General features: G+C 31.5%; 1 protein-coding gene across 1 annotated transcript; it reads right to left on the minus strand.

The window, feature by feature from the left end:
• Positions 1–5,728: 5,728 nt before the first annotated feature.
• Positions 5,729–7,268, minus strand: LOC132605206 (uncharacterized). Its single transcript, XM_060318424.1, has 2 exons — positions 7,156–7,268; positions 5,729–6,244 (listed from the first exon to the last, which is right to left on the minus strand). Exons 1-2 carry the CDS (start codon positions 7,203–7,205, stop codon positions 5,950–5,952), a joined length of 345 nt encoding a protein of 114 aa, XP_060174407.1. The 5' UTR covers positions 7,206–7,268; the 3' UTR covers positions 5,729–5,949.
• Positions 7,269–13,197: the final 5,929 nt, after the last annotated feature.

Raw genomic sequence — 13,197 nt, forward strand, 5'->3', positions numbered from 1 at the left:
GAAAATAGTGAGTCAAGAAAATTTAATCTATTAAGATCGTTATACTAGAATAGAAAGTAGTAATCGAGTTTGGTTAATAAATGAATTCATATGGATATAATGAAATAACTTTAAGGTTTATATAATCTTGATTGGCAAAATAAAGAAAGAAAATAATATAGCCATGTAAAGAATTTGAATTTGAAAATAATATAGCCATGTAAGGAATTTGAATTTGTGAGATTTCTTTGAGTATGTTGTCGTTGTACTGTCAATAAAATCAAGGCTTCTCTTTTATTTGATACCCCATGATTAATAGACTGTAAGTATATCATAGAGAGAGAGATAGGAATATGGCACCCTTGGGGCTTTCTATTTGATTGTATCGTAAAGCCCAATGAATTGGGATTTCCCTATTGGTCCAGGTCATTTCAGGGCAAGCGGATCATTTATGATGAAGAGGATGCGCTTCAAGAGAATGATTAGGGGTTCTTGCAGAGTAAAACCATGTAGTACTAGACACGAGATAGATCTTCTAAAGAACAAGGCCTTTTTCGAATAAGCCAATTCACTTGGGAGATAATACAATTGAGGGTAGAATATTAGGAACAAAGAAGGGTTTTCATAGTTGGTGTGAGATGTTTCTACAAGATAAAATTTTGGAATCTTGTAAATAACCTTCTATGTATATTGGTTTACACTAGATTTGACAGAAATTTACAAAAAAAAAAAAAAAAAAAAAAAATTAAAAACCTACCAAAAACATAATCATAGTAACAAATCAATATCATAGAACGGGTAAACAAATTATTATTATTATTATTATTATTATTATTATTATTATTTTATTCTATTTGTATTTTTGTTTAAACGCTCATATACATGCATTTGAAAATACGCTAAATAGCTTAATAAATTTATTGATAATTAGTATTTATTATGATTATGAAGTACTTCTACATTCCCACGTAGTTCTATTAGTCCTTGTGTTTCAATTTCACATACCTTAAATAACCTAATAAATTTATTAGGAATTAATAGTACTTAATTATATATGAAGTGCTTTTACATTTCTGTACATTAATGCTAAAGGGATCCTTTATTTTTAAGGGCATAAAAATTTATCATCATTACATGAGTCAATAATTGTCTATCAATTTTCATCTTAATTATGTCTTTCCCACTTTAACATATTGGTAGGTAGAGATATAGTTATGTATTATATTTACATTTAGTAAGTATTTCACGCACTTGCTTTAGTATATATATTTCATTTTTTGAAAGCTAAATACAGTCGAAAGTCTCATCCTGTTGAAGTGAAGTGGAGAGCAGGGCAATCTCACAATTGGAAAACCAGGTGCATAAATAAAGATATTGTGGAGGAGAATATTTGCTGGTCAGTAGGAAGGGTAATATCTCTTTCTTATTTGATAATTGGACCTTTTTGGGTCCTATATACAAATTTCTTCCTCCTGAATCCGCTCTTAACAGGCTGTGCATTAAGGATATCTTCTTTGATGATTATTGGAAACTAGTATACTTGTCCGCGCTTCGCACGGTTATAATTTTTTAAAAATATGATTCAAATCATAAAATTATGTATAAAATTATTTGACAGAAAAAAATTGTGAAAAATATTATAGGTTAAGTATGAAAAATCAATCTAACTCAATAAAGGTTTGAATGAGAAAATCATAAATAAAGATTCAACATTATTTTAGTGGAGTAGAACACGTCATAATAAGAGGAGTTCACATAAAATGAGAAAATATTATGTGATAAAAAAAATTGCATGTAACAATATTAAAATTTTAATGCAATATATATGATAAGAAAAAATAAATAAAGATTCATAAAAATATTAAATAAAGAAATGAATTCTATAGAAAAACAATTTTCAAACTCTCTTCGCTTGTTAAAGTAATCATTTCAAAGCAAACTAAATTTTGCAAATTTATTGCAATACAAATTCGTCTAGGATGAACTAATACTTCTAAAAAGGAATATTCGGTAAGGAAAATTTCACAGAAGTAATTTTTAGTGGATTAATCTTACAAAGCTATAAAATAAACCATTTTCAAAAAGGAATAAGATGCTCGATAGGACATGAATTCTAATATCATAAGTATTTCTCATAGGAACATCTGCAAATTAATCGGATTATATTAAATCTTCAGAACAGATCAATGTAATTTAGGATAAATCAATAAAAGGACATCAATTCAAAATCTTAACTTTAGCATTGAGAGACATCGAGAATTGTTGGCTATTTCTTATGCCTGAATGTTTGAGGGAAGACGATTAAAGTTGCTTTAGGGATGATTTTAAAGCGTCTAATCGTTTGGGTATTATTACCCTTTTGAAGAATAAGAAGTAGCTGCAAAAAAAAAAGATATAGAAGTCATCTTATTTAACATCAAGAGAGTGTGAAAATCAGTAGTTGGAAAGAATGGGAAAAATAGTGATTTCTTTGAATTCCTGCAAGAACCTTGAATCTGTGGGATGATTTCATCATATCTCATTACAGAATGCTGCAGAAAAATAATTGATAGACATTTGATGAATTGATAAATATTATTTGTATGAACGGAAGAGAAGTAAAAATTTTGTAAGTATTTAAGAGCTTGTATTTTCTTTTAAAGATCATAATAAAGAATGGAAGAGAAGTAAAAAAAAATTGTAAGTATTTAAAAGCTTGTATTTTCTTTTAAAGATCATAATAAAGACAGTAAACTCAAGAGACTTAAATGAAGACTTAAAATCTCATGAGATTGGTATTAGACATTTCTAATTAGAGGAATAAGGAAAAAAAGGCCTTTTTAAAAATTAAAAAGAATTACGTTTCTTGGCCAAAGAGAGGTGCCTCATCACCTTCCTCATTCTCGGAAATTCATCTCTGGTGTCTTGGAATCTTTCCTTAACCCACTTAATGGTGTTGTACCTGCTTCAGAAGGTAGATTATGAATAAAGTCATTTAACTGCAATATCCGAGGAAGCTAATTCATCCGACCAAATTGAGAATACCGTTTATATATCCACACCACAAAGTGCAAAGTCTCATAATCATAATTCTCACACATCAAGACTACAAACTTACAAAAGTGACTTTGAATCATAACTTGTATATTAGTTAATCACCTTTGAAATGAAAGTGAAACATAAAGAAGCAACTCATATCAATATTTAAACTAACCAACAATGAAATCTCTATAAAGATATTTCCTGTCCATCTCTCTATTCTAATATTGTCGCCCCTTCTTTCCTTTTTTTGTTGTCCAGCGGGAAGTTCGCCACAGATTTAGCGTCGACTTATTTAGTTTTTGTATTGCCAAAAAATGACTAAAACTTGATAAAAAAGTTTTAAAAATATAAAAGAAACTCAAAAGTTTGATAGAATATGTTATCCAAAGAGAGGGCATGAAGCTTATTTATGTAAAGGAAAAATATGAGGATGAGTTGAATAATTAATCCTCCATTATCATCACATTTAAGGATATATCCTCAATTTGATTCAGGTCTATAAGAACGTGCCCATTTCTTCATTCTAAAATATGGAGTAAAATATGAGTATTAAGAGCATTAATTTGATTCATGGCTAAAGGACGTGTCATACGTTACTCATTTTATATAAATCAACTATTAGCCAATGTAATTCTTAGTTGCTGGAATCAAGAGACGTGACTTTTAATTTTTTTTAACCCAGAACATAAATTTTTTAATTGAGAAAAAACCAAAAAAAGGAGAAAAAAGATAAATAGAAATAGAGGTCATAGAGAAGTGTCACATCACTTTGTCTATGCCTAGCTTTATATTATATATAGATTGGGAGTTATGTGAAAGGGTTTGTAATCAAATTAAGGATCACATCCTAAATATGCAAATCACCCTTTCGCAAGACAAACCAATTTAGAAAATTGAGCAACGTAACAATTACACCTTCACTGTTGGCGGCGCATGGAACCTACTGAGATGCTCTAGAAATGAGAATATGTTCATTAGTAAGGTGTGACATAAAGCTTTACCATTCAAAATGTCCTTTGTTACTTTTTGCATAGATAGATTCCAACTGATGACTTGATCCTCAAGTTGGGTATTAGAAGTGATCTTAAATGCCACTGTCATAGAATTGCTGAACCTGAAAACGTTCTCCATATCTTTGTTAATGGTCCCCTGGCCTTGGCATCATGGAGGCATTTCAGAGGCTTCTTTGGTATCTCAGGTAGTTTCAACTCCATTCAGTAGGCTTTAAACACTTGGTGGTCTCATTACTCCATGCAATCCTATTTCAGCTATAGTGGTAAGAATTGTCCTCAAACTCCTTTATCATATTTCTCATTCTATTACCTCTATTATTAGACTCCAATTCTTGAATTTTAAGTATAATTTGTCTTGAAAGGAACTAACTCATCTTCTAGACAAGAAGATTGCTTTTAAAATGTGCAGGACTGTCTACTAGAACAAGCCAACTAGCAACTTCTTCAAGATCAACAGTGATAGGAGCCATAAAAACAATTCAAGTGGAGGAGGAGCAGTAATAAGAAACTCACAAGGAAAGATGATAACTTGAACCTGGCCCGATCAACATTGCCGAAGCTAAAGCACCCTTGTTTAGGGTCAAATGGTGTATCATCATAATATTACAAATCTGGAGCTGGAAACAGAGGACCCATTTGCCATAACAATTTTTCACTTTTTTCTGGAAAATTATTTTACTTTATTTGAAAATCTAAGTTGTATTTGAAATTTGAAAAATACCTATAATCTTATTTTCACTTTTGTCAGTTTCAATACATTCAAACAACCAAATATTATTTGCAAAAATTATAACAAAAACAACTCCATCTTCAACTTCAAATGCTCCAAATAAAGTGAAAAGTATTTGGTTTTCATGCCCAAATGCCTACGGATTCTATTCTTCTCATCATCTCATGGATCAAGGATGCTAAAATCCCTTGGCATGTTGATAAAATCATTCGAGATATTAGAATATCCCTGGAAGGTATCTCTTGGTCTATCCAACACTGTTTTTTCGTGAGGCCAACAAGGTGGCAGATTTGCTCATAACTATGAGTCATAATACTTACAAGGACAGAGCGTCTACACCAGCTTTGAAGAACTTCCAAGACAAGTGAAAGGACTTGTCAATATGGATAAATGGAGATTTCCTAATTTTAGGATAAGGAACAAAAGATCAAGGACATCAAATACTCTGATGTAGTTCCTGATGTATAGTCTAATCTTATACTTTTGGAAGCTTAACTACGATCAAGAGAGTCATATATACTCTAATCCTCTGTATAGTGACCTTTGATCCTAATTTTTGTGAACTTTTTAAAACTAGGCCTTGGTTAGCAAGGATTGAATGTTCTTTGCTTTACAAACTGTATATGAGGTTATAGTGACCTTTGATCCTAATTTTTGTGAACTTTTTAAAACTAGGCCTTGGTTAGCAAGGAATGAATGTTCTTTGCTTTACAAACTGTATATGAGGTTAGGTATTTCATACCTCGAGCGCATGAATTCTTCTTCTAGTTATTAATATACAAGGTAGGGGTCCGGCCTAATCCCTCACACTGCAGGTGGCGTCATATATATATATATATATATATATATATATATATATATATATATATATATATATATATATATATATATATATATATATATATATATATATATGCGTTTGATTTCAATATTAGAATTGACTTTTATTCATTTAATAAAAGAAGATTATCTCTTTTATCTCAACTGATTTTTTTATTAAAATTCATTGTGTCTTTCATAACCGTGCTAAGCACCGGTGAATTTACTAGTAAATAATTAAGACCAAGAGCACTAGAGCAGCCGGTTGTTACAAGTGAACGACTCCAAACGTCAGCGTTCCTATAATCTAGTTTAAGACAATTTAATGTCAAACCTTCAATACAAAATAACAGCTATTATTATATATATATATGCATTTCATTAGTATTAATAATATTTCCCTATATAAGTAACGGTATGGCCTTTGGGAAAATCAGGATCAGGTTTGTCGACACCATCTTCGCTCCTCAGCCAGTATGTCCGAGTAAGAGAGGCTGCACCATTTGGTAAGTCATTAATCACTTTTTCATGACCTTCTGGGAAATATATCCCTGTCTTATTATCAGGTATCCAGCAACATGCTTTTTTCTTCTCGTTCGCCGATGTTTTAGATTCATCCTTCTGTTTTAACCCTGCAGCAACCTTGCTCATCCAACGTCCCACTTGTCGCATCTGTTGCAACCTGCATATACAAACTAATGTAAATTTTAGGCAACGTGCTTTAATCATATGAGAACTCAGATCCCGTGATCAGGTCATCAATTAAAAGATTGGACATGTCTAATAAGTGGCAGAGTCAGAAATTCTTCCAAAACAAGATTTATAATGCAAGAATGACACATTTTCGATTTAAACTTGCGACCTAATATTAGTTTGCGTCATTTTGTCGTTACACTAAAAGCATCCCTTATATAAAGAGTATTACTTAAACAATTTTGTACCAATACAAATATATAGTTTTATTGTTATCCTATTTGCACAATTTAATTTTCTGATGAAGCGTTGAGATTTAATTAAACCCGGACTTTAGGATAGAATCCTCACTTCATCCATATGTGTAAAAGAGACTATCCGCAACACTTAAAAAACGAGAAGTATCTATCATTTGTAGCTCCGCCACTACCTATAATTAGTGCCACCCTCTATTTCCCGTGGTGCCTTATTCACATGGTTTCTATATGATGGTTTTGGCTTGAACCCTCTGTGTAAATATGTGAAAAAACCTGAATTATATACTCCCCATATCCCATTTTATGTGCCAGTGTTTGATTAGACACATATTTTAAAATAAAATTTTGAATCTTGTAGTCTAAAACAAGTCGGACATCTGTGTGACGATAAATCGTCTTATTAAGGTAAAATAAGAGGTCTAAATTAAAGATAAGTTACTTTTAAATAAAGAAGTATAACATTCCTTTTGAGACGAACTAAAAGGAAAGGATATACATGCCACACCTTTAGCAGTTCTGTAAAGTCAAGTAAATACACATGTAAATGCTATATGCATCCTTAACGAGCATTTGCAAGTGATATAGAATTATACAGAAAAAAAGCACCTCTAATTAATTAGCATCTAATCAGAAATAACATAACCTAATTGGAGGTGATCTCAGGGGAAGCCTAGTGATTCCAGCTGCAGCCATATATGACTCGGGTTGATGAAAGGAAACTAGATCTAGATCTTGTAGTAACGTAGTGTTTTTAGGGCTTTATGAAATATATATATATAATAAACAGGAGAGTTGACAAACTATATATAGGTGTTACATATGTCCAAGAAGAATTAGATTCTATATATCGAGTATGAAGGTTTTCATTAAAGTTGGGAAAATATTCAAAAGCAACGATAGATGAAAAATGAAAGTTAATTTCCCTGTTTCCCATATACTACTATCTGCAATTTGTTTATTCTGGCAGATCAGTGGTTGTTAATGCATGCATGAACGTAACATGGCTAAATATTTCTCTTCGAATAATTAGCATGTGATAAAGACATTCATTCTGAGATAGAGAGGATATTAAGGTACTGCTTCGTGAGGCAATAAAATTGTCGATTTGATTAGTACATCAAGAACATGTAATATTCTTTAAAGATGACAAGAATTTAACATACAATCAACCAACAAATTTTATGGGATCTATATATCTATATAAAGCCAGGACTTAGGTCCAGTGATGTGGCAGCCTAAAAACCCAGCATTCCTATTTATCTTTTGTGACAAATTTTAGCCTTTTTAAAAACTTTAAAAGTAAAAAAAAATTTGTCCCATCTACATTAGAATTCAACACTCGCCTCAAATTTTTACCAAGCATCGCTTCTATTCTTTCTCTGCCTTACGACCGGTTGTCTTTTCCCTGTTCAAACGTTACTTCCTTCCTCTAATTAATGCCTCCCTTTCTTACCCAACTTTTTCCTACTCTCATTATGCGTCAACAAAATTCGGAACAGATGAATCAGAAGGCTGTCAACAAATTTCTCAAAGATGGTGCTATTTTACTTCTTTTCCCTTCCGTTCTTCACATTTTCTGTTTGTTTTGTTCTTCAATTTCCTACACATGAGCCACTTGCTCAATTGGATTAGAAACCAATGGTGCTTTAGAAGATTCTAACTTTAATTCTACTGTGTAATCACTATGGGATATGCACAGGTGAGCATAAAGTTAAAAAATATAAATGCCGAGCATATACTTTAATTACTTCATTTAAAGTATTCCAGAGTTTATTCTCACTATAATGGGAATGGAGTCTGGAATAAAGTATGAGAAAATCGATAAAGTTGTTCAATGTGATTTGATAAAATTGTTCGATGTGATTTGATGCGGTAAATTCCTTCAAGAATGTGTTTTGTTCTTTTCTTCTTGTGTAACTTTTTTCCTGACTTTAACTAAAAGCTCCGGGTTTTTTTTTTTTCCAATTTTTTTTCGTAAGTATGCTACATCATTATTATGCAGTGATTTGAAATTTTGATCGAAAAGAGAACAAACTAATGCACAAACAACAAAGATTGAGAAAAAAAGAAGAAGATATAATAGAGCGAAGCGAGAAGAAACTAGAACTCCAGTTAATATGCACCAAGATGTAAGTATTATTCGTCATTCAACTTGTATGCATGGCCAAAACATGAAAAACAATTGCCACCTTACATAGAGTTAAAGAAAAGTAACGTGGAAGATGCAACATTACTTCCGGATATCTCATATTTATTTTGCTTAATTGAAGATCTTTTATATTGTAATTATTTGCAACTATTGTCGGCTTAAGAAAACATTTGAAATGTTTTCAATGTTTTCTCCATACTTTTTTATATCAACTTACCTAAGAGATGGTGAGTTGGTTTAACAATGTACAAAAACTCTCTTTCATGCTTTATTGGTGTCTCATATATCCTTGTATTTGGGTATAAATAGCTCTTGCTTGATTTTGGGTATGTTATCCTAACAAAGCTCACATCTTTTTGGTTATTTTGCCGCTCATTTTGTCAGGTTTGATATATGCTTCTTTAGAATATCTTTCCCTTTAGGGTGCTCTCCGAAGTTTTCTCTGAAATTTATATGGGATGGTACAGCTAGGGCTGTTAACGGTTTTAACCAAAAATTTAACCAAATCGAATAAAAAAAACCGACATTTGGTTTGGTTTGGTTTGATTTGGTTTTAAATTTTAAAAACCAATAATATTTGGTTTGATTATGGTTATATTAAAAAATAACCGAATAAATAACCGAACCAAACCGATAAATTATATACATAAATTTTATAATTATTTGTATTTATAATATTAGTTTTTCATAAATAACTATAAATATTTTATACCTTTTAATCATTAATTTGATTTTTGATCTACTTATTTCACATGATTGTTTAAGGCTCATGTTTTTAAGAATATGTCCAAGCCCATGTCTTTAAGTCTTTTAACTCTTTAAGTGTTAAGTGTAAACCTACTAACAGAAGCTCACGTTAGAGTCTAATGTCTTTAACTTAAATTTTTATCCTTTCTTTGTCAACCATTTGATTTTAGGTTGTTTCTTCTTTTTTTTCCCGAATTTATACCTTTCTTTTTTCTTGTCTGAATGGGTCCTAAACTTTTAATATTTTTCATATGAAAAGGATAGCGGTTGTAGATTTGGAGGTTCCTATAAAAGATACTTCAGTAACATCAGCATTTGCTGCAACTCAAGCACATGGTAATGCCCTAATACTTCTTCCGTGGGTAATCTTCCTAAAAGGCAGAAAAGAACAACTCTTTGTAATCGAGACCCTAGCCCTGGGGATAATGATAGAAAAACATTTGAAGTTTGGATCATTACACAAGATGTTTTTAATAAAATGGGAGAATTGAGGACAAAATGCAAGTATTGCCCCAAAGTTTGGGATCATTACACAGTTTTTTTATTTCATATATTTTCATTTTAATTTTAGGTAGTCTTTATGTTTAATTAATATGTATGTTTGTAACAACAACTAAAAGCTCCTATGCTCTACTTTATTTCCAGGTATGTGTATTAAGATGACAAAAATGGTGCAGCCACTACTTATTTAGTTTTTAGCTCTATATGTAATAGTTTAGCAACTTTGGGTAACTTGAGTATGACACTATCACTAATAGTGAAAATATTTATATGATGTATGTTCCACCTTAAACGATAAATAAAAGTTATCGTTTGAACAAAAAAAAAGACATGTCTTTTTCAACTTTTTAATGTTTTACTGATAAGTCTCATGGCTGCTAGTCATAAACCGAAAAATTCAACCAAACCGAACCAAACCGACAATAACCAAACCGGTGGTTATTATTTTATTTGGTTTGGTTATGGTTTTAGACCTTTAAAAATTGACTAAATTGGTTTGGTTATGGTTTTAATCAATAACCGACCCAAACCGAACCATGAACACCCCTAGGTACAGCTTCACTATAACTTGAGCAAAAACTACACTGAATGTAACGACTCGTTTAGTCATCATAGTGTTTTGACCCATTTAACCTTGTTGACCCTTCCACAAGTCCCGTTATCATGATCTATGACTTAATGAAGTCATTGGGTTGGTTTCTGCAAGGTTCGAGTGGAAATTGAGTCATTGATGGATAAGCTAGTTAAATTAGCGAGTTAGAGTTGACCACGGTCAACGTCGGGTTAGGATGACCTCGTGTCAATGGTTTGGAAGTTCCAACATGTTAATATGATGATTTTGAACTTGCCCACAAGTTTTGTGAGGTTTCGAAGAGTTTCAGATAGGTTTGGGTTTTGTCGCGCTCCAATTCGATGTTTTCGCCGTAGGTCTATGGATAGAAACGGCTACAGATTGATCAAACGGCCTTTTTTTTTTTAATGAGATTTGAACCATTAGATCAGTATCATAATTACAAAGCTATAGCAAAAAGAATCGTCTCTTTTCACCTCCGGATGATGGAGTTATTGTTATACCCCATTTTAATCGGGTTAAAGTAGAGTACAACACATTGGAGATTCCTATATTGCTTGTTTTAAGGAGTCGCCACCTAATTGATTTTAAAGGTGAATTAGGGCACCTAATTTATTAACTAAGGTAAAACTAACTAAACCCCGTTAATGGTTTGCTCAATTTTAATTCTAGGTAAGGGTTCTAATTATCCTAAAGGGAAGGGGTTAGGCATCCTCTAGGATCCGTTAACTACGGTTTACCGGCCAAACTTAAGTTAATTAATATAATGCTTGAATTTTAAAATGGTTCACAAATGTTGCTAAAATTTCAAGAGGGAAATAATGTTAGTGAAAATAAGATTTACAGAAAAACATAATATAAAAGAAAACTTTAAGTGCCATTTTAAAATAGGACTTATAAATGTCGCTAAGACTTTAAATGAAAGTAATAATGATGCTATTTAAAATAATACTTGTAGAAAATCTGATGATTTGCATAAAAGAAGATTTTAAATGCTATAAACTATAAATATTGCTATGCTTTAATAAAAAATGAAGCTTGAAAAATATGACGGTTTGCATGTAAATAAAAGCTTTTAAGAGAAGACCTAACCAATTTAAACTTGAAATAAAATTACATTATATGTAGAAAATCTAGACTTGTTATAAATAGAATGCAAAAAGATTTTAAAATAATGTAAATAAAGCTTTAAAATTCTATTGATTAGATATGCTTTGTTTAATCTAAACTTATTTTTTATAAATAGAATGCAAAGGGTGATGAATTTTCTTTCTATTTTCCTAACTTTATTTAACTAGGTTCGGCTAAAATATGTATGGTTGAATGAATCTTGGAAACAATGTTATAAAATATACTTAAGTTATTATTTGCATATTAGTGACGTCTTGAAATTTTTAAGATAGTAAGTATAAATCATAATTCCCTTTAGCTTAAATATATAATTATACTATTTTATAAATCAATTATTCTAAGAAAAGATAAATATTATAGGTATTATAAATAATTTTAACGTAGAATGAAAGAGAATGAAATTTGGAGAATTAATTGTTAGTCTTCCTAACTACCCATCACTAAAACTAAACCTACTAATTTGCTAAGGTTCATTTTATCTAAGGAAACAAATAAACAAATTGAAGTATTAATCGTGCAATACAAAATTAAGGCATAAACAAAATAAAACAGAGGGGCGGGTGCTGTCAAATGGGCTCAACCCATTTTCGGACTGATAGCCATATTGCTGCTGGAATGGTTCAGCCCATTTTTTTAAAAAGGGTTGTTGCAATCTGTTGCTGTTTGTATGGGCCACAGCCCAATATTTTGTTTTCTTTGCTGCGGATATAACTGGACAGAAAGGGGGGAAATGATGTTTCGTTGGGCCTTGGCCCAACCTCAAATGCGGAAGACGAGTCTCTCGGACTCGTATGCGAAGGTCATGCATAAAATAAAAGAAAATAATTAGTATACGACCAATGAATAATATTAAACATGTGAAAATATAAACTCAAAACAGCTCGGTAGATTATGTACATACTATATATATTTTAAATATACCTCACAGCAGTAACATCACTTATAAGTAAGTATATGGGAAAATATTTCAACCATACAACAAGTCACTGAATATCGCAAAAAGAAAAACAATTAAAAACATGTGCTGAGGCTGCGTAACAGCAGCAGCAAACAAAGATTTCAGATTATGACCAAACTTATAAATCACCTAATCTCACATAGGAGTACACTGGACAGAGCATAGCTACGGATTTGATGCCTAACATAAAGCATTTTGATCCTATTTAACTGAAACTAGTCGAAGCAGGGCTGATAATTATCATAGACATAACACAATCACATGCAGGTCGTCTCACGATATTGATGAAATAGGCTTGGTATGACACAGGATGATAGAATCAACAGTGATAGAGTGAATGCTCTCAATCGCTAAGTGTGTCTAAGCTGAAATGTAAACCACAAAATTCCATAAGGGAAAACCAAACATGCAAAAAAAAAAAAAAAAACTAACAGGGATGGACCTTAAACACTGAACTTAAACATTCCTTAAGGTACTAATTAACACATAAGCCTAAGTCCAATGCTACGACATATATGTATGGTCTCAACCCATTTTTTAACATAAATTTAAATGACACAGGCCCGCAGGAAACTTGCTTAATCACACTAGTTGAGTCCACAGTGCAGTCATGTTCATATAAGACTGT

This window comes from Lycium barbarum, chromosome 8 (genome assembly GCF_019175385.1).
Source record: "Lycium barbarum isolate Lr01 chromosome 8, ASM1917538v2, whole genome shotgun sequence".
Classification (NCBI taxonomy): Eukaryota; Viridiplantae; Streptophyta; class Magnoliopsida; order Solanales; family Solanaceae; genus Lycium; species Lycium barbarum.

What these genes read in the sequence shown, in the direction of transcription:
- LOC132605206 (XM_060318424.1), bottom strand. Translation starts at nt 7,205, where the DNA reads ATGGCTGCAGCTGGAATCACTAGGCTTCCCCTGAGATCACCTCCAATT. An exon ending in CTGAGATCACCTCCAATTAG is followed by an intron (nt 6,245 to 7,155) that starts GTTATGTTATTT and finishes TTGTATATGCAG; the next exon opens with GTTGCAACAGATGCGACAAG.